The following is a 22,319-nucleotide window of genomic DNA, read 5'->3' on the forward strand; positions in this document are numbered from 1 at the left end:
AGGGGCTGAAATCAGCTTACAAAGAGCATTAGTTATGATTCTGCCATAAAATCCGGTTTGTTTCACTTCAGTTCTTTGAATAATTTTCCAGAATGTTAACCTTTGAGCCTGACATGCAATATGCTGTGTTGGTTACATGGCATCAGTGTAATGCAAATAAATGATTGTAAACAAAGGTTCTAAAAAATATAGAACTGAAAAGTTATTTAAAGTATAGCAAGAAGACTAAAGTAACAGTAAAAGTAAAAAATTCTACCTGTACAGGGGGCTTAAAGGTAAATTAGGGTCTTTCCTGTTGGGGCCCTTTGGTATGTGTGGCCAAACAATCCAAAAGCTTAATGCTCTGATGTTACACTGTCAAAGAGAAAATGATGTGATGTGACTTTGTGGTTGTTTAGGAGATCCTGGTTCCTCTGTGTGACTGTGCCAGCTGTACTGACTCATCAGAGTCTGCTGGATCTTTTATAAATGAGACTGACATACTCGTTAAGTATTTCCTGAATGATACAATCTCCCCATCCCTCTCAAACTGGCATTTTGTTTCTGTACAAATTTCCTGAATTACAGATACTGTATAATGACTGACTTTCTAATCTGAGACATCATTATAGAGTCTCTCTACTTTGTCCTGTCTGAAGCATGTAGACCAGAATAAATACCATTATCACAAAAGTACAAATAATAAATATGACCGACTCACTGCACTGATAAATGGTGATGGCTTCTGTGTTTTGTCTCAATAATAAAATAACAAAATCACAATTATTACAGAAATATCAGATGTGTAAACATCAAGATGATCATCTGTCAAGTTTCAGCAAGGCCAGTATGCAGGACTCTCAGGTTTAACAGGTAAATATAAAGGGAATGAGACACAGCTGAAACCAATCAGGACAAGCAAACATAAATAAAAGGAACACAGACAAATGACTATCAAAATAAAACAGGAGGTAACTACATGGGGAAATAAAGACTTGAAATCCAAAAGATTAGACCGAGAATGCAAAACTCAAAATTGTGGGTCCAAGACCCAGGACTGTTACATCATCACATGACCAATTAGACATCTGACCTCCATCAAAGAAAAATCTGCAGTAGCTCAGAAACAAAAGAAACCGTGGGAAATTGAAACAAACACTGTTGGCTGCTCGTTGTCTCCATATAAACTGTCTTCAAGTCATTGTAGAAAAAAAGAAAAAAAATAAGATGGTCTTCAAAACCCATCTGATCCAATGTCAATGTGTCGTACACTACAACATTACACTGAGTCCATGAACACAGTATCAGTGCTCCCACTCCACCCACTATTTTCATGTAATGATGACAAGAACAGAGGAAACCAGTGAATCCCAGATGATGATGATGTTCATGATGTTCATGATGATGATGATGATGAGTGCTTCACCAGATCTCAAACTGTTTGTGTTCCTTGAAGGCTGCTCTGTGCACGATGTTGTTGCTGTAGAGTCTAGAAAGAGAACAAAGCAGAGAGAGCAGACGTCACTCATTCACTCAGAACAACATGAATCCATGTGAGCTCAGACTGTGAATGATTCCTCTGAGAGTCTGAGGAGAAACTCCTTCACTGGTGGAGACTGATTCATGTTGGCTCACCGCACACAGTCGATGGAGGGGTTGATGGAGAGCAGCTGCAGTAACACATCAGTCGAAGCATCAGTGATCTGATTGTGACTCAGACTGTAACACAAACACAACAAGTGGCTCTAAGTGATCGCTGCACATCATATTTTTGTAGTGTGTGTGAACAGGCTGATGGTTATTGGTGCCTCCCAGAAAAGGATCAGTGTGTGACACTCACTCCAGGACTTGGACTTTGTGCAGATGTGTGATGAGAGGGAGCAGCAGCTGGTCAGTGAGCTGACAGTGACTGAGGTCCACCTCTGTCAGCCCTTCACACGAGTCCAGCATCTGGACCAAAGCCCCACAGGCCCTCTGATCCAGCGTGCTGTGACTGAGATCCAGCTCTCCACCCAGAGCTCTACACAGGGACACCGCCCGCCTCACTGTGGCCCTCTCACTGTTCACAGGAACCAGAGACAGCAGCTGGAGGAGGACAGTTTTACTGACTCTAAACAGGACAAACAGAACAAAGAGAAACTGTCAGGATGCATCAACACCAGTGTGAACGAGCTTCGCTCTGGTTTAGACTCTTCTGTGGTCTTTCCCACCTGAGGCGGACCCTGTGGAGGACAGGAAACAGGAGGTCCAGCACGCTGTCCTCCACCTCACAGTCTCGCAGGTCGAGCTGTGTGTCCCGGCTGCTGTGTGTCAGGATGGTGGAGACGGCCCTGCAGTCATCAGCAGTCAGACTCAGAGGCTCAGGCTGATCCTCCTCTGGTAGCTCCACACAGGAGGAGCAGGACAGATCCAAGCTGTGCTGCAGAGTCCTCAGCAGGCCTGACGCTGCCTCCTGCTGGACGTCACAGGCAGCACAGCAGTGGATGAACCTCAGTAGCTGATTCCTGTCAACACTGCAAGGAAAACACATGCAGAAATGAACCAGCTGATGACTCTGTGTTGGACAGCACAGAGAAACAAGCTCTAATATCTGACCTGAGATGAGAAACTTTGTCCAGCATGAAGAGGATGGACTCTACTCCCTCTGCTGGTATGGAGGTCCACAGGAGGTTCAGTTTCACTCCGTCTCTGTGTTTGAGGATGAAGATCAGAGCAGCACAGTCCACTGAGTCCAGCTCTCTGCTGCTCAGGTTGATCACATGACCAAGTGACCTTAGTAAACTGGGCACAGCGTGACTGTCATGAGCTCTATAGAGCTCTCTGATGGAGCTCATCACAAAGCTGGGACTGGGCCTGAAAACAAACAGTTTATTTCCAAGAACACTTTGTTTAAAGGATCCATAAACTGCTGATTAAAGATGAGACAGCATTTCAAATCCTCCTGATTAAACAGCAGAAACTGTGTTTGGTAAAAGATCAAACTACATTCAGCACCTTTTAAACACAATCCTGTCCAGAAAGGGAAGCCGACGTGTGGTTTCCTCCTGTAAGAAGAGGTTCTTCCTCAGGTTCACAGTGATGGTCTGAGCTGACGACTGCTGCAGCAGATAGTGAAGAAGCTCCCAGTTCAGACAGCAGGAGGTCAGGTCTCCACCAACCTTACTCAAGAAGGACAACGTCAAGTCCTTGTCCTGGATTTCATGGAGGAGACACAGAAGCTGCTGGAAGCTCTCTTCACTCAGTCTGCAGAGATCATAAATATAAAATATGCTTTAAAGCAAAAAATGTACATTTTATTTGGCCTGTGATGTTCAGGAAAGACATTTACTTGACTGTTAGAGGACCATCATGGAGCAGCAGTGTAATCAGACCCTGAGCAGGGATGCAGGTCTCAGTCAGGTCCAACCGTCCGACTGTCCAGTATCTCAGCAGGGAAGCCAAACTACTGACAGCCCTCAACAATACTCTCTGTGATGGTCGGGCTTTCTTAGACACAAGAGAAAGCTCTTCCACAGCCAGTGGACAGGCCACTCTGGCTCTTCTTACCCACTGAAACAGGAGCAAGGACATGTTGATGGAAAGCCTGAAGATCAAAAATAGACAAGAGCAGAAATGATGAACACCAAGAACTAAAGATTCAAAGTGGACAGCAGATAAATGGTTTTTATAAGAACACGAGAGAGTTATAATTTCACTTCTGTGAAGCTGTTTCCAGAACATTAGTTTCACTTACCTGAGCTGTGAGATATAAGGCAGACACTGAAGGAAACTCCTCACTTCACTCTCTTCATGTGAGCAGCCTGTCAGCTTCACCTGTTTCTTCTCTGGTTGGAGTTTCAGCACTTCCAGGAGGATGGAGGTCTTTCTCTCTGAGAGGTTTATGGACCAGACTGCAGGAGCTGACTGGAAAACTGACTGTAATGATGGAAGGACACTCAAGCCTGTTTTAGTCTCACAGTCCTTCACGTTGGTGTACAGATTTAGCAGGAAATCACACTGATAGTCATCATCCACGTATCTCTCATTAAACGGGAATGTTTGATATGCGCACACTGATGATAACAGCTTCAGTATCTTTTCTCCTGTCTGCTGTTCTCTCTCTGCTGCTGCACAGAACAGATTCACAAAGAACCTGACTGCTTCTTCATCTGATGTCTCAGGATCAACACTGGAACAACAAGAAGAAATATTTACACATATGCAGGTCATCTGAACAGCAATGAAAAGCCAATAACATATCATATAACAAATACCAGTCTGAACTTATTCTGTTTTTTCATGGAGTATTTTCTTTTCTTCGTGAATTTTATAATGACTGAGTTATTGTCGTTAAATCAGTGCTCTGTAAGTTTACTTTTTACTAAATACATGAGATTGTAAAGTCATTATACCTAAAAAAATAACAACCAAAATCAGCACTCTGAAAAGAACAGTATGTAATTTGGTTGTTGTTCTTTAATCCATAATAACAGCTCAGTTTCATGAACTCATACATGTATGTAAAATACAGTATTAGACTTAAAAGCAACACACAACTGACAAAGTCCAACACACCGGTGAGCACGTTTCTGTATGAAATGGAGTAAAGTTGACATTTAACTGACATATAATCCTGTGGGTCACAGTGGGTAAATATAATATTGGTGACAGTGAAATATATAATTATTTAAAAGAGTAATGTAGCCAGGTGGAAGGTCAGTGTTATGGGACATGCCACTTGCTGGCTCTGTTTCTTTTGGGGTACCTCTGGGAGCGCAAGGGATGATGGGTGTTCTACGGAGACATTCACAGAAGTGCTAGCTTGTATTGGTGCAAGATGGGTGTTCAACGCTGTGTTTTCACTGCATGGTGTGTTTAAGCGCAAAGGGTGGAATAGTTAAGGCTCCAGGTGTTGCTGTGTTTGACTTCGCTAATCATCTTAGGGGGAGCTGTACTCTGTTTTTCTGCTGGATTAATGCACTGTATGTATTTGAGTTCACATCTGTATTGTAATATTTCATTTGTAAGAGGGAAAATGTACAAATGTACTGTGGTTAACTGTTTAATTTGGTCTCTGTAATTTAGCAGGAGAAGCCACTAGAGTTATTTTTGCACTGCTAAGTTTGTTTTGTTTCTGGATGGGTTTATATCAGTCACACATTGACATTAGACATCTTTGAGTTCCAGACTCTGAAAAGTTGGGACAACTACCTGCAGTAGCAGTGGGCTACCAGTGCACACAGCTGTTACTTGATGAGAACTGTGTGTAACAATTTTATTTCCTTATTTTTACAACCTTTCATCTGGACGCTTACTTTATAATTCAGATTAAAAGAACCCCAAAGATAATCTGTGTTTTTGGTTGGTTAATTTAGCCAGGCTACAGTTAAATACTATTTAGATTTACAGGACTCAAAATGTTGTTGTTATATCTTTTTACCCAGAATTGATCTGTTCTTATATAAAGCTAATCGTGTAAAGTAGAAAAAGAGTGAAGAACTATATGATTAAATATTAACCAAGGCAGATAAAATACATGTGTGTTATTAGATATGATGACTTCAGATTAGATTAACAAAAAAAGAATATGCTTAAATACATTATTAGACTGTAAAAAAAAATTGCTTTCAAAGTCACCTGGTAACTAAGCATTAGTTTCACTTACCTGAGCTGTGAGATATAAGGCAGACACTGCAGGAAACTCCTCACTTCACTCTCTTCATGTGAGCAGCCTGTCAGCTCCACTTGTTTCTTCTCTGGTTGGAGTTTCAGCACTTCCAGGAGGATGGAGGTCTTTCTCTCTGAGAGGTTTATGGACCAGACTGCAGGAGCTGAAAAAACTGACTGTAACGATGGAAGGACACTCAAGCCTGTTTTAGTCTCATAAGAGCACAGATCCATCAGGAAATCACACCATTTCTCTTTAAGGGGCAATCGTTCATATCTGCACACTGATGATAACAGCTCCAGTATCTTCTCTCCTGTCTGCTGTTCTCTCTCTGCTGCTGCACAGAACAGATTCACAAAGGTTGTAACTTCTTCATCTCGCCTCCGAGAAGCAACACTGGAACAATGAGAGGGAAACACTTAGTGATGCTAACTGTCTGCTAACTGCTTCCGTAAAAAGTTCTCTGATGACTCGGCAGTTGTTGGCCTCATCATCAATCGGGCCAACAAAGACAGAGAACAGAGAACTGACCGAGGACTTTGTCGATTGGTGCCAGTGGAATTGCCTAGAGAAGCATCTGGGCCAATAAACTGGACTGGACTAACAATACAAAGGCCATGGTCACAGATATAAATAGTATTATTAAAATTAAAGGGAAAGGCATATATATGGTATCCTAAAACAAATCAGCCAGGAAACCAGGAAAGTCTGGCAAAATATAAAGAAATGAGGGATTGATCCCAGTCTTTCACAAAACCATAGAGTTAACCATTTAAAATGCAGTTCATTTACCTGAGCTGTGAGATGTAAGGCAGACATTCAAGGAAACTCCTCACTTCACTCTCTTCATGTGAGCAGCCTGTCAGTTTAACTTGTTTCTTCTCTAGTTGGAGTTTCAGCACTTCCAGGAGGATGGAGGTCTTTCTTATTGAGAGGTTTATGAACCAGACTGCAGGAGCTGACTGGAAAACTGACTGTAATGATGGAAGGACACTCAAGCCTGTTTTAATCTCATAGTCCTTCACATGGGAGTACAGATCCAGCAGGAAATCACACTGATATTGAAGATCTGTATATGTGTCATTAACAGGGAATGTTTGATAGCTGCACACTGATGATAACAGCTCCAGTATCTTCTCTCCTGCCTGCTCGTCTCTCTCTGCTGCTGCACAGAACAGATTCCCAAAAAACCTTCCTCCTTCATCTGCCCATAAAGTAAAACAACTGGAACAAGAAAAACGAAACAAAAAAGAGTAGTGATATTATTTCATGAAAAGACATGGTACATTTTGAATGTAGTGACAGTATCCCCACAGTTCAGTGATCGTATATTAGTAGAGTTTTTCCTCATGGATGAGACTGCTGCTTTCTTGCACCATTAGGGTTGAAAACTGGGTCATGATTGTCACTTATGTGTATGCTGCATATGATACAGAGTACCCAGCTATTTAAATTATACATTTGGTGTGCCCTCTATCTTGTGACTATTATCATACTGGGGACTCTTATATTTAATTAAATATAAATACATAAAAATACTGTAGTTTTACATTTGAATCCCTCTTGGTAAAGCATCTCGCATAGATAAAGTCATGGTATAAATATAATAATGATGATAAGTAAATATTACAATTTAAACTAGTACAACAATGGTTTTATGGAAAAAATTATTACTTAATGTTGCAGAAATAATTATGGAACCATCAACCAAAATATCACAGAACTTTGCTGCTTTTATAACTACTGTATTTAAAATGTTTACGGCACAGCCTAATTAAAAATATTCTCCATTATATTGGTTGCAGCTTTCTCTTCACCACGGAAATGATTCTGTGATCAACGACCACTATTGTCGTCCGTGAAAGTCCACGTCTTTTTGCTGAGTTCAACAGTGCTTTCTTTTTTTTCCGGATGTACCAAACCGTAGGTTTCACCACTCTTAATATTGTAACAATTTCTCAGATGTGTTTTTTCTGTAGTCACAGATTAAGCATGGCCTGTTTCACCTGCATGGAGAGCTCATTTGACTGCAGGCAATCTACTGACAGCCAAATCTTTCACATGCAAGCACCTCAAATCATTTCCGGGACTTTTATCTTCTTAATTCATAATTACATAACAAAGAAACTTGCCCATGAGTTAACCTTGGAATCAATTGTCCAATTACTTTTGGTTCCTTTAAACAGAGGGTGGCACATGTTAAAGAGCTGAAACGCCTAAACCCTTCATCCAGTTTGAATGTGGATTTCCTTAAATGAAAACTGAGAGTTTACACATTATGTCCATGTCCATTATATAACTATAATTGGGATATGTTTCGGTAAAAATGTAAAAAAAAAAAAAACTGTCAGTGTCCAAATATATTTGGACATAACTGTATTTCTCACGTTGTCTTTGGTTAAAGCATGTTTATTTGTTGGCTTTAGTTTGTCTTTTCTTCTTATGAACATTCTACTGTGGGCTTCATATCAACAGTTATTACAGGTGCATTTTCATTTCACTTTTGCCCGTCTTCCAATCTGCATTTGGGTGATTTTACTGCAAAACACTATAGTACACTCTGGCTAGTAATGCACCCAGCAATCACTTATGGGAAGCCACTTGAGCACTTGGAGCCCTGAACATACGGAAGCAATGTTGACAATTTGGGAGGAGGCTTCAGAAAAGTTCTGATTTATTTACCTTTGGCAAGACTAGATGAGGGACTGCAACTACCTTGGACTCTACTCTCTACCCATTGGTCACAGCTGCCACTTCTGAGAGGAAATGGCGTTGTCACATTCCTCACCTAAGGTCACTGTTGCAGCCATGCCCAGCCTTGTCCAAGTTGTTGTTTCTATGTCTAAATCTAAGCTGGCTCCATAGAGACTGTTTATCATGGGCCTGAACCCCTGAGTCTGAGTCTCCTAAGCCACCCAAGCCAGCTGAACCCAAAGCTGAGGATATGTTTTCCAAACATGATCATTTCGACTGCGAGACTGCCTCCTTGCAGAAATGGAAATTACACAATGATTTAAGAATGTTTTCTCAGCATAGAGCGATTCTATATGAATCTAATCTATCTGGGGAAAAGAACTGCCATTAATTAAAATAAATATTTTATTTTGAAGTAGGTGTTATCAAGCCAGAATGTTTGGGTATTTAAAAAAATAGCTTTGTGCCCTGAAACTGTTTCCATTCCATGCCATAGTTTTTGTGGTTCCCTCAGAGCAGCTCTCCTGATGCAGAATTCAGAAAGTAGTAGAATTAAAGTAGAATTAATTTACCTGAGCTGTGAGATATAAGGAAGACACTGCAGGAAACTCCTCACTTCACTCTCTTCATGTGAGCAGCCTGTCAGCTTCACTTGTTTCTTCTCTGGTTGGAGTTTCAGCACTTCCAGGAGGATGGAGGTCTTTCTCTCTGAGAGGTTTATGGACCAGACTGCAGGAGCTGACTGGAAAACTGACTGTAATGATGGAAGGACACTCACGCCTGTTTTGGTCTCATAAGAGCACAGATCCATAAGAAAATCACACCATTTCTCTTTAAGAGGGAATCTTTCATATGTGCACACTGATGATAACAGCTCCAGTATCTCCTCTGCTGTCGGCTGTTCTCTCTCTGCTGCTGCACAGAACAGATTCCCAAAGAACTTAGCTTCTTCACAAAAATCTGAATTCTCAGGATCAACACTGAAACATCAAAAGACAAACATTTAGTGGAGATTTGATCTGAGCTGCATAAACACAACCACACATTACTGATGGACTCCATCTTGTTCATGTGTGTCCTGTATATAATGAAAGTCCATTTAAAGCCATCTTCCATCAGAGCAGCTGAACATTGTTTTTAGACTGTTACTGAGTCACAATTCAATTCAATTCAGTTTTATTTATATAGCGCCAAATCACAACAACAGTCGCTTCAAGGCGTTTTATATTGTACAGTAGATCATATAATAACAGATACAGAGAAAAACCCTACAATCATATGACCCCCTATGAGTAAACACTTTGGCGACAGTGGGAAGGAAAAACTCCCTTTTAACAGGAAGAAACCTCCGGCAGAACCAGGCTCAGGGAGGGGTGAGAGAAGGAAAACAGGATAAAAGACATGCTGTGGAATAGAGACAGAGATTAATAACAGATATTCAATGCAGAGAGGTCTATTAACACACAGTGAGTGAGAAAGGTGACTGCAAAGGAAAAACTCAATGCATCATGGGAATCCCCCGGCAGCCTACGTCTACTGCAGCATAACTAAGGGAGGACTCAGGGTCACCTGGTCCAGCCCTAACTATATGCTTTAGCAAAAAGGAAAGTTTTAAGCCTAATCTTGAAAGTAGAGATAGTGTCTGTCTCCCGAATCCAAACTGGAAGCTGGTTCCACAAAAGAGGGGCCTGAAAACTGAAGGCGCTCCCTCCCATTCTACTTTTAAATACTCTAGGAACAACAAGTAGGCCTGCAGAGCGAGAGCAAAGTGCTCTAACACAAACACTAATCTTGTGTGTGAAATCACTGTGCACTGAACTGTAACTGTTTGTGGTTTGTGATGAACATGAGTGGAACAACAACATCTACACTTCATATCTTGTACAACAGTAGCTTCACCTTCCTGCTGAAATGACATGTGTAACTCAGTTTCTGAATTAGGTTGGAAGGGGTGTTTACTATTTTACTTGTGCATTCATTGATGGCTTATAATTTCCTTTTTCAATCACTGGATTGTTAAACTGAAACAGTTAGTTGTAACCCTGGCCTTGACTGCATTGTGCTCTGCCTGTGCCCTTAGCTGATTTTGACCGTCTATTTCCCTATGCACGGTTTTTTGGTTTTCTCCTGTGGTGTCACGAGCCTGACCCTGAGTGTGAGAGAGTGAGAGCACTCTGCACTTTGGATCCCCTATCCAGAGTGCCTTTTCCCCCTGCACATTGTTGAGATTGTTGTAAATATTTTTGGCACTGTAAATAAACACACTGTTGAGCTCCTCCAACTCTACGTCTGAATCCACCCACTTGTTAGCCCTGACACTAAGGCTACGTTCACACTGCAGGTCTTAATGCTCAATTCTGATTTTTTGATCAAATCTGACTTTTTGTCTGCTTGTTCACACTACAAATAAAATGTGACAGCAAACGCGCTCTAGTGTGAACCCTCAAAGCGGCCCGCACGCGCAAAAGAAGACGTCACACACAACGCGCTCTGTGTAGACCCAAACCAAACAGTATTGTTTGACTGTTGGCCCTTAATATAAAGACTTTGGACTTCACGTTTCCCAATTTTGCTTTAAGTTATAAAGTTATTTTGTTATTTACGTATGGCCTAATAATTATCCTTATTGCTGTTTTAGAGAGGAGCGGTGCTTCAAAGGATAGTTGCAGATTTCTGTCAGAATCGGCAGATTATACAGTACAAATAAAATATTCACGTTTCTCCAAAGTTGTCTTTCCAACAGTTTCACTAACATCTACACGGGACGACCAGGAAGCGTTCACGATGTCTTCTCCGGCGCTGATAATTGTCTTGTGCTAGTGATATAAAAGACGGATTTAATGCGACATGACCGTTCAAATAGCAGTCGCTTTCTAAAACATCAGATATGTATCGGATTCAGTACCACATACGAAAGTGACCCAGGACGGATTTGAAAATATCGGATCTGAGCTGTTCACACTGTCATACCATGATCGCATATGGGTCGCATAGGGTCAAAAAAGTTGGATTTGATGTGCTTTCGCCTGCAGTGTGAACGTAGCCTAAGAGTTCAGGCTGTGTTAAAAAGGTTGTTAGAATTTTACAAACTGTTTCTACTCTCTATGCTGTATTTCTATGTATGTTTGCACATGTTTCAGCTGAAGAAAAGGTCTAATAAACACAGTTGTTTACAGGGCACAATGTTTCCCTCTTAAATAAGGGAAGAACTGAAATAAAACTGAAATATGACAACATATAAATGAAGTCACAAATATCGTTTCAATGATGATGAAAAAATATATCACTATTGGATTTTGTAAAAATAATTTTTGGATTTGTTTAGCTTAAAATATTCCAGCAATGCATTTTTTGAACAGATACAGTATATAGTAACAGAAATGATGACTTATTTACCTGAGCTGTGAGATATAAGGCAGACACTGCAGGAAACTCCTCACTTCACTCTCATCATGTGAGCAGCCTGTCAGCTTCACTTGTTTCTTCTCTGGTTGGAGTTTCAGCACTTCCAGGAGGATGGAGGTCTTTCTCTCTGAGAGGTTTATGGACCAGACTGCAGGAGCTGACTGGAAAACTGACTGTAATGATGGAAGGACACTCAAGCCTGTTTTAGTCTCACAGTTCTTCACATGGGAGTACAGATCCAATAGAAAGTCAGACTGATATTCATTTTCTTCAACACCCATGTCTCTGTTATTTAGAGGGAATGCTTGATATGTGCACACTGATGATAACAGCTCCAGTATCTTCTCTCCTGTCTGCTGCTCTCTCTCTGCTGCTGCACAGAACAGATTCCCAAAGAACCTGATTTCTTTATAAAATTCTACTGGAGGATGAACACTGGAACAACCCCTCAGCTATATAAATAAATTGAATTGAACAATAAGAAGGAAATACTTAGTGATGATTTGATGTTAGCTACATAAATACAACCTACTCATGGACTCCATCTTGTTCATATTTCTAACTGTATTCCTTACTCATAACTGTAGGGAGAAATTCTTTGTGGTAAGTATTTCACTTTGGACTAGTGCTTGTAAATACAGCCACTTCTCCAAATCTCCTCTAACTTTATTATAAGGGGCGCCTGTAGCCCACTGTCCAGTCTCTCACAGCATTTTGCTCTCATCTTGGTTGCAGATGGCAGTGACCGGCACAGGTATGTGGAAAATGGAGATAATATCTGTAGATTAGCTTTCAGAGCACATTTGGCGATTCCTTTACTAGTGTTTGTGGACCAGGTTTATTTTCCCTGGTGGTTGCTTCATTGTTTAATTTTTAATAATGGTAGTTATATTACCAATCAAAAGCACACAGGCTTATTATTGACAAGGCAATGGTGTTGCAAATTAATTACAAGACTTGTGCTGTAGAAGTTAAACCGCAGGGTAAGAACATTAACATTCAGTTAATTGTTGCTTGATTATTATTATTCACTACCACGGTGTAATCAAAATAGCAGTTCAAGCAACCAAAAAATTCATACAATGATGGGCCACTTGGTTAAGCAATCTGCAGGGATGAGCGACCAGAGGTGCTACCAGTTATTCACTGAATGAGCCTCACTACAATCATCAAAACAGTGTCTTGTACTTGTGCCCCAGTGCTTTCATACACACACTTGAATGTCGAGGGAGGACTCACCAAGGGTTGTTAGTTTCAATCGTTATGCCAATGTACTGTATTCAGCTGCAGTCAGCTGAGACTGAAGAAGTCACTTGGATGAGTGATGGAATATTTCGCCCACAAAAAATGCTACATCCAGACAGACAGAATCAGCTTTTGGGATTAATGATGTAAAGTAGAATTCATTTACCTGAGCTGTGAGATATAAGGCAGACATTCAAGGAAACTCCTCACTTCACTCTCTTCATGTGAGCAGCCTCTCAGCTCCACTTGCTTCTTCTGTGGATGGAGTTTCAGCACTTCCAGAAGAATGGAGGTCTTTCTCTCTGAGAGGTTTATGGACCAGACAGCAGGAGCTGACTGGAAAACTGACTGTAATGATGGAAGGACACTCAAGCCTGGTTTAGACTCATAGGCCTTCATATGGGAGTACAGATCCAACAAGAAGTCACACTGATATTCATCAGAAATGTCTCTGTCATTAAAAGGGAATGTTTGATATGCGCACACTGATGATAACAGCTCCAGTATCTTCTCTCCTGTCTGCTGTTCTCTCTCTGCTGCTGCACAGAACAGATTAATCAAGGTTCTTTTGGTTCCTTCATAAAGATCTGACCACCAAGGAACAACACTGGAACAATAAGAAGGAACGATTTAGTGATGATTTGATCTGAGCTGCATAAATACAACCACACACTACTGATGGACTCCATCTTGTCCATGTGTGTCCTGTATATAATGAAAGTCCATTTTAAAGCCATCTTCCATCAGAGCAGCTGAACATTGTTTTTAGACTGTTACTGACTCACAAACACTAACAGAAAAAGTAAAGAAATTTGTGTTTAGTCAATTATTTCTTTGCGGTAACAATGCTTTTTGGCATTAAGTCTTAACCTGTTGAAAACATGCTTTGTTTCCCCTCAAATGGGGCCACATTTGTAAGGAAACTGCATTTGTGGGGTGAACAAAACTTGTCAGATCTTTTCTGCCAATACCAACCTGCCTATTCTGCTATTCACATTTGAAAGGTGTCATTTATTGAATTGGAAGATTGAAGTCTGAAGAAACAAGACATATTTGCAATATAACAATTGATTCATTTAATAAACAGGTGCCTCAGTAGCACCTGGCAGAACCATACACAACCACAAAAGCCTGGTACCTCCTCCTGGTTGGGCTGGTCACCAGCTTGGTCACACACTGCCTTGGGATGGCATCCCATTCTTGCAAGTCAGCCAATGTAGCTGTGTTGTTGACTCTGCCATGAACAGCATGCCCAACTGATCCCTCAAGTGTTCAACCCACAAAACATTTTCCTTACTTGTAATACACAGGCTTTCCAACAGTATGAGATGTATTGCTAAGAAGCAAAGAAAGAAATAATCAACCAAAGATAAAATTTCTTACTTTTTGTGCTGCATTTATATGAATACTTAAACCGTACAATAATACCAAACTTTTTGGCTTAAACTACATCTATAAATCATTTTCAAAGCATCTGATGTAGCATTAATGATGCAAAGTACAATTTGCTTACCTGAGTTTTGAGATATAAGGCAGACATTCAAGGAAATTCCTCACTTCACTCTCTTCATGTGAGCAGCCTGTCAGCTTCACCTGTTTCTTGTCTGCTTGGAGTTTCAGCACTTCCAGGAGGATGGAGGTCTTTCTCTGTGAGAGGTTTATGGACCAGACTGCAGGAGCTGACTGGAAAATTGACTGTAATGAATGAAGAATAATCGATCCTGTTTTGGTCTCATAAAAGTACAGATCCAGTAGAAAATCACACAATTTCTGTTTGACAGGAAATCCTTTGTATGTGCACACTGATGATAACAGCTCCAGTATCTTCTCTCCTGTCTGCTGCTCTCTCTCTGCTGCTGCACAGAACACACTCCCAAAGAACCTGATTTCTTCATCTAACTTCCACGGAATAACACTGGAACAAAAAGGAAGAAACATTTTGAGCCTGCAGTCAATGAGTAACTTCAAGCGGCTATATAAAGTTTATGGAGATGCATTTTAAAGTCTTTGGCAATTTTAGCATATGTGAGAGCACTACAAAACTTTGAAAACTCACTCTGATATATTATAATATTGTCTAGGTGTAATGATTCTACTCTGATTCCCTCCTAAATATCTGACCTCACGCACCCACCCTTTGGATGTCAATCTTTCTGTCTCTACCCAGAGTTCATGACCATAGATGAGGGTTGGGATGTAAATTGACCAGTAAATTGACAGCTTTGCTTTTACACTCAATATGTCTGATGTGTCACCTGAGGTGTCAATTTCCCTCTCGCCTCACTCATGATCAAGACCCCAAGATACTTGAAATCCATTTGGGGCAACAAAACGTCTCTAACCAACAGTGGAAGCTCCACTCCTTTCCAACCAAGAACCATGGCCTCAAATTTCGGGATGCTTCTCATTCTCACCACTTTATACTTGGCTTAAAACCCCTCCACTGCAAACCATCTAATGAAGCCAACAGAACCACAACATCTGCAAAACGCAGAAATAAGATCCACTTCTAGGTAAGTGACCTCCACCTAGCCTCCTTGTAGGTTGCTAGGTGGACGACCCAGTAGTCCAACACCCAGTAGAAATGATTCTGACTTTTTGCTGGCAATCATGCGCTTACTGTGCTTGTGCAGGTACTGAAAAGCTCATAACAACAGGCCTGATAACCTGTACTGCTAAAGCACCCAATAAAGGAATCCCAGAGGAACAGTTTAATGCCTTCTCTAAGTCCACCAAATACATGTGGACTGCTTGAACAAACTCACATGTCCCTTCAAGAGGATGAAGAGTTGGTCCATTGTTCCAAAATCAGGATGAAAAGTCTACTGTTCCTCCTAAAACCAAGGTGAAGAGGCACTGGCTCAGATCTCTGCATGATGTCCACCGAAAGTCTTGTTCCATGGTGTCATTGAACTCATTCCACAAGTATTTCCTTCAGTTACTGTTGAAGTCATACTCCAGCAGTAGCTGTCAGTTGCCTCTGCAGTCCCACAGGCTGACCAAGCTTGTTAAGACTCTTTCTTAAGCTTCACGGCTCCCTTCAGGAGTCCACCATCTGGTTTGAGGCCTTCCAATAGCCTCCCAAATTCTTTTTTTTCTTTTATGTCACCTACTTAGTCTACTTTGCACGTCATAAGTAGGATGAACATGCTGCTGCACGTCACTGCCATATGAGTGATCAAGACTCATGCTTGCCTTTTTATTTATGAATATTTCAAAAGTCTATTAATATCAAGTCCCACAACACTATCACCCATGCATTGCTTGCGATGGTTCCACAAAAACTTTTCTGTTTGGTATTTTTATTTATCAGCTCAACTTGGTAAACTGCATTTGTCCAGTTATTAGTTCATAATATGTACAAGTCAATGCAAGTATTGACAAGTATTCTATGGTTCTTATGAAAATCAAATAGTGGCTGCAAAAAATATAACTTGGAGAGCTTTTATGTAGAGTTTATCATGTAAAGTGCAGTACATTTACCTGAGCTGTGAGATATAAGGCAGACACTGTAGGAAACTCCTCACTTCACTCTCATCATGTGAGCAGCCTGTCAGCTTCACTTGTTTTTTCTCTGGTTGGAGTTTCAGCACTTCCAGGAGGATGGAGGTCTTTCTCTCTGAGAGGTTTATGGACCAGACGGCAGGAGCTGACTGGAAAACTGACTGTAATGATGGAAGGACACTCAAGCCTTTTTTAGTCTTATAAGAGTAAAGGTCCATAAGAAAATCACACCATTTCCATTTCAGAGGGAATGTTTTATATATGCAAACTGATGATAACAGCTCCAGTATCTTCTCTCCTGTCTGCTGATCTCTCTCTGCTGCTGCACAGAACAGATTCACAAAGAACCTGGTTTCTTTATCTGAACAGCTAGTGTCAACACTGGAACAATGAGAAGGAAACATTTAGTGAGTATTTGATCTCAGCTTCATAAATCCAACCACACACTACTGATAGACTCCATCTTGTAATGAACAGACATCCCAACAGTGTCTCCACTTCCCAAGAGTTCTCAGGAGGAACAAACTGGAAGAGAAGCTATTGCTGACGTTCAACCGCTCCACCACATAGAGTATGCTGACATACTCAGTCTCTGTGTGACATGCCACATACAGTGGGGCAAAAAAGTATTTAGTCAGCCACCGATTGTGCAAGTTCCCCCACTTAAAATGATGACAGAGGTCCGTAATTTGCACCAGAGGTACACTTCAACTGTGAGAGACAGAATGTGAAAAAAAAATCCATGAATTCACATGGTAGGATTTGTAAAGAATTTATTCGTAAATCAGGGTGGAAAATAAGTATTTGGTCACCTCAAACAAGGAAAATCCCTGGCTCTCACAGACCTGTAACGTCTTCTGTAAGAAGCTTTTCTGTCCCCCACTCGTTACCTGTATGAATGGCACCTGTTTGACCTCATGATCTGTATAAAAGACACCTGTCCACAGCCTCAACCAGTCAGACTCCAAACGCCGCCATGGCCAAGACCAAAGCGCTTTCGAAGGACACCAGGAAAAGAATTGTAGACCTGCACCAGACTGGGAAGAGTGAATCTACAATAGGCAAGCAGCTTGGTGTGAAAAAATCAACTGTGGGAGCAATCATCAGAAAATGGAAGACATACAAGACCACTGATAATCTCCCTCGATCTGGGGCTTCACGCAAGATCTCATCCCGTGGGGTCAAAATGATCATGAGAACGGTGAGCAAAGATCCCAGAACCACACGGGGGGACCTGGTGAATGACCTGCAGAGAGCTGGGACCAAAGTAACAAAGGTCACCATCAGTAACACACTACAACGGCAGGGAATCAAATCCCGCAGTGCCAGACGTGTTCCGCTGCTGAAGCCAGTGCATGTCCAGGCCGTCTGAAGTTTGCCAGAGAGCACATGGATGATACAGCAGAGGATTGGGAGAATGTCATGTGGTCAGATGAAACCAAAGTAGAACTTTTTGGTATAAACTCAACTCGTCGTGTTTGGAGGAAGAAGAATACTGAGTTGCATCCCAAGAACACCATACCTACTGTGAAGCATGGGGGTGGAAACATCATGCTATGGGGCTGTTTTTCTGCCAAGGGGACAGGACGACTGATCCGTGTTAAGGACACAATGAATGGGGCCAAGTATCGTGAGATTTTGAGCCAAAACCTCCTTCCATCAGTGAGAACTTTGAAGATGAAACGAGGCTGGGTCTTCCAACATGACAATGATCCAAAACACACCTCCCGGGCAACAAAGGAGTGGCTCCGTAAGAAGCATTTGAAAGTCCTGGAGTGGCCTAGCCAGTCTCCAGACCTCAACCCCATAGAAAATCTGTGGCGGGAGTTGAAAGTCCGTGTTGCTCGGCGACAGCCCCAAAACATCACTGCTCTTGAGAAGATCTGCATGGAGGAATGGGCCAAAATACCAGCTACTGTGTGTGCAAACCTGGTAAAGACCTATAGTAAACGTTTGACCTCTGTTATTGCCAACAAAGGTTATGTTACAAAGTATTGAGTTGTATTTTTGTTATTGACCAAATACTTATTTTCCACCCTGATTTACGAATAAATTCTTTACAAATCCTACCATGTGAATTCATGGATTTTTTTTTTTCTTCACATTCTGTCTCTCACAGTTGAAGTGTACCTCTGGTGCAAATTACTGACCTCTGTCATCATTTTAAGTGGGGGAACTTGCACAATCGGTGGCTGACTAAATACTTTTTTGCCCCACTGTAATAGGACATTGACCCTTTAGTCTTTTTTCACTTGTCTCCATTATTTTACCAATAAGTACTTTGTTCAAAATCACTTTGATCCTTTGTTCGTATGAGGGCTGTTTGCTTGTTGCCAGCTCTGAGCCCTGGATAGCTTTCCCTTTAGTCACTTTTCTTTTGTTAGTTTCCTTAAAATGGCCATTCAGGCAGTTCAAAAAACATTGAGCTGGGTAAGTGATTTAAACTGAGTTTCAGTCCATCAGCTAGCTTAAAACTGACCCTCTAAAAATGATGTAAAACACAACGTCAGGAGCTCATTTTTCTCATGATCCATCACATTTCACAGGTTGTTATACTGTATGATGTTGTAAGCTTGTAAGTTGTATTGCAAAAGCTCAAGACAAACTGTTATATTCAGGATAAATGAATTACTTTTCACTAAAAATCTGTAGGAGAGGTTGTGGTTCTTATGAAAATCAAAAAGTGGTTGCAAAAAAGTATAATTTGGAGAGATTTTATATAGAGTTAATCATGTAAAGTACAATTCGTTTACCTGAGCTGTGAGATATAAGGCAGACACTGCAGGAAACTCCTCACTTCACTCTCTTCATGTGAGCAGCCTGTCAGCTTCACTTGTTTCTTCTCTGGTTGGAGTTTCAGCACTTCCAGGAGGATGGAGGTCTTTCTCTCTGAGAGGTTTATGGACCAGACTGCAGGAACTGACTGAAAACACGGCCTCAGTGTTTCAAAGTTAACTGAAAATCCTCTGCTTTTAATATGTTGATATAAATCAAGAAGGATGTTTTCTAACTCAGTTTTAACAAGAAACAATGAAAGAAGCTTCTTCGCAACGTTGTAAAATTTTGCTCCATTATTAAGTGCTGCTTTCAGGCATAAATCCATGAACAGATTCTCCTGCTCCTTCGCCAGTGTCCCATGGTATTTCTCCTGGCTCCAAAAAACTGGACATCTGAAGCTGAATAACAGAATTTCAGAACTGATTAGACACATTTCTGTAAAACCTGAATGTATTCAGCACAAATCTTGATACATTACGTGCTAGTGCTACACATATAGACTTGTTGTGAACAATGTCTGTGATTCCAAAGGAGAAGAATAGAAAAAAAGACATCATAATTTTAAATTCAACAAGATAAACACCAGCCTGGGGCCTGTCGGATTCTGTATCATGGAATTATTAACTTAATTAGACTCCTTACGGGAATGGAGAATGGATGGAAGGATGAATGAGTGGTTGGATAGATGGACGGGCTCCTTAGACTGAGCACTAGAAGGACTCAACTTTAAATGAATTGTTCAACTATTCTGCTAAAATGTTAAATTCTGATATATTGTTGTTAAAAAAAAGTCACAAACAGAGGTATTTTAACTTTACCATCAAAAGACTGGATAAAACTAAGCAGACTATTTAATATGCAAGAGCCAAAGCTACATACCTGAGTGAGCTGATGAATGGCAAAGCCTCTAACAGAGACTCACACAGACTCTGGCAGGCAGGAGTTTCTCTGTCCCAGTAGAGGCAGACATTAACCTTTGTAGACATCCACTGCATGACTTCCACAGCTCTTTCAAACAGCTGCTTTTCACCTTGAGTTGGAAGGTGTAAATGATTTCCATCAAGACTGAGTAAGGTTACGAAGTCCATCTGCTCTTCGCTGAGAAGGAAAGCTTTCCAAAGCTGCTGAGGCAGAAGGTTGTACCTATAATTGAAAGAAGAGATTGTTATGAAACTAACCAGCATTAAAGTTCTCACTGTGTGTTGAAACCCAAAAAAAAGAAAAACAACCAAATTCATACCACTCAACATTTTCAAGGCATCCGAATAGCTGTCTCATTCCTTGTTCTGATATGATCACGTCCTCGAGGTTCAGCCTTATTTTCCTTTCCTTTGACTGAGTGACCACATAGGCCACAGCACAGCAAGGGTAAGGATCCAGACTGTCTCCACTGAGGTCAAGATGGTAGTCCAGTTTGTCTAGAAAGTAGATGCACGCTTCAGGACTCTGGGACTCATACAAGCACTGGCATAAGAACAGTATGTCAACATGGAGCCCACTGTCCTCAGTATCAGCCTCTTCTTGCTCACACAGAAGAGGAAGAAATGTGTTTATCAGCTCCTTGAAGAACCAGTTAGAATTATTCTTCAGGTCCTGATCTGGAATCAGATGCTTCATCAAACTTGGGCTCTTCTCATTCAACAGTCGACACATGAAGGGGATCAGATGCTTCATGTGTTTCTTCTCCTCTGTGAGGCACTGCTGAAAAACATCTCTGATTTTATCAGGATTCTTCAGGAGCCACAGTGCTGCAAAAAACTCCTGCACTGTGTAATGGAGAAATGCATGTGTGGTTATTGTTTCAGTCGGGGCCTCCTTGATGAGAAGTGGTTTCAGGAAGGACAGGACACAGATGTCTTTACAGGTCAGGTCTGTCAGGTTCACAGATTTTTGTTGGGTTGCAAGAAGAGCAGCTTCAGCCAGAGACAGAATTTCTTCTCTCTTGGTTTTGATGAACGAATTTAGATCTTTGTTCCTTTTTTTGCTGTTTATCTGAAGGCAGAATCGAACAATATTGATGTAGATCTCAGTTATTGTACATGGCTGTGGAGCATCTTTTGATGAAAAGCAAGCAGCCACCATCAGTGCATACATGGGGACATGACAAAGAGTTATCAGCTCCAAGTTACTCAAAATTTTCTTCTGATCTTCACCGAGTGTTGCAGATAAGTATGTTTTTATAGTCTGCTCACTAAAGCCTTTCACCTCCACTCTGTCAAAGTTCCCAGAAAACAAGTCATCATCCTCATCATCTGGTCTGCATGTTATGATGATCTTTGCGAGCGGCAGTAGGTCTTTGTTCAGAAGTTTCTTCACCACCGATGAAGAGATATCTGTGAGTCCATCAAAAATAATTGTAACGTTATCAGAGTGTCTCTTTATATCCTGTAAGACCTCATCTTTGCCTTCATCTGGTTCACTGAACACAGTGAAAAGCAGATCCTCCAAGTTTTTAACATTCATGATGTGTGCTTTTTCCCTCATGTCAAAGTAAAACATGTATTCAAGCTCACCGCTTTCTCTTTCTGCCCAGAGTCTCAACATTTCATGAGTCAGTGCTGTCTTTCCAATACCAGGTTTTCCAACCAAGAGTATGTTTTTATCTGTTTTCAGCAGCTCATTGGGAGAAATGTCTGGTTTCTCTTCAGGGATGTACGTCCTTAGCTTTTTAGGGCGACTCAGCTTGCTTTTCTTTTTCTTCAGTTTCTTTATTTTAGTTGGAGAAGCATTGCTCTGTGTGTCTAATATAAGAGAAATGTACAACAGATCAGGCTTCTTGTTTTCTTCAAACAGGTTTTTACTTGATGCCCAAAAGTCATTTAATATTTTCTTTACTTTTAATTTTAACTTTTCCTGATATCTGTGGCATGGCCTCGGTCCTACAAAACAGAAATAAACAAATTTACAACCTTAATTTTAAAAAGCTGGAACACTAAGTAAAATGTAAATAAAAAAAACAAAATTCAATGATTGGCACAGCACAAAACATTTTATTTACAGTAGAACATATACCTAACGAAGTAGCTGGTGTTCAACAGTTTATTAAAGTAAACAGTCAATCACATGG

The 22,319-nt window shown here is 40.9% G+C and overlaps 1 protein-coding gene across 12 annotated transcripts in view; it reads right to left on the minus strand.

The window, feature by feature from the left end:
* Nucleotides 1-829: 829 nt before the first annotated feature.
* The window catches only part of LOC146491478 (uncharacterized), a 29,205-nt gene continuing 7,715 nt past the window's right edge, over nucleotides 830-22,319 (minus strand). For 4 of the 12 annotated variants that reach the window (XM_085152445.1, XM_085152449.1, XM_085152448.1 and 1 more), the window contains 18 exons: nucleotides 20,493-22,131; nucleotides 20,132-20,395; nucleotides 19,228-19,650; nucleotides 16,454-16,855; nucleotides 14,484-14,885; nucleotides 13,137-13,577; nucleotides 11,717-12,160; nucleotides 8,893-9,300; nucleotides 6,419-6,850; nucleotides 5,624-6,022; nucleotides 3,713-4,147; nucleotides 3,308-3,562; nucleotides 2,974-3,222; nucleotides 2,575-2,832; nucleotides 2,190-2,492; nucleotides 1,820-2,089; nucleotides 1,615-1,698; nucleotides 830-1,468 (listed from right to left, as the gene is read on the minus strand). In XM_085152445.1, the coding sequence (XP_085008571.1) occupies nucleotides 1,402-1,468; nucleotides 1,615-1,698; nucleotides 1,820-2,089; nucleotides 2,190-2,492; nucleotides 2,575-2,832; nucleotides 2,974-3,222; nucleotides 3,308-3,562; nucleotides 3,713-4,147; nucleotides 5,624-6,022; nucleotides 6,419-6,850; nucleotides 8,893-9,300; nucleotides 11,717-12,160; nucleotides 13,137-13,577; nucleotides 14,484-14,885; nucleotides 16,454-16,855; nucleotides 19,228-19,650; nucleotides 20,132-20,395; nucleotides 20,493-22,131 (7,175 nt within the window). In that variant the 3' untranslated portion in view covers nucleotides 830-1,401. The remainder of the gene's footprint in view (nucleotides 1,469-1,614; nucleotides 1,699-1,819; nucleotides 2,090-2,189; nucleotides 2,493-2,574; nucleotides 2,833-2,973; nucleotides 3,223-3,307; nucleotides 3,563-3,712; nucleotides 4,148-5,623; nucleotides 6,023-6,418; nucleotides 6,851-8,892; nucleotides 9,301-11,716; nucleotides 12,161-13,136; nucleotides 13,578-14,483; nucleotides 14,886-16,453; nucleotides 16,856-19,227; nucleotides 19,651-20,131; nucleotides 20,396-20,492; nucleotides 22,132-22,319) is intronic. The other 8 variants (XM_085152451.1, XM_085152455.1, XM_085152450.1 and 5 more) reach the window with 8 other exon arrangements.

This window comes from Neolamprologus multifasciatus, chromosome 23, assembly GCF_963576455.1.
Source record: "Neolamprologus multifasciatus chromosome 23, fNeoMul1.2, whole genome shotgun sequence".
Lineage (NCBI taxonomy): Eukaryota > Metazoa > Chordata > Actinopteri > Cichliformes > Cichlidae > Neolamprologus > Neolamprologus multifasciatus.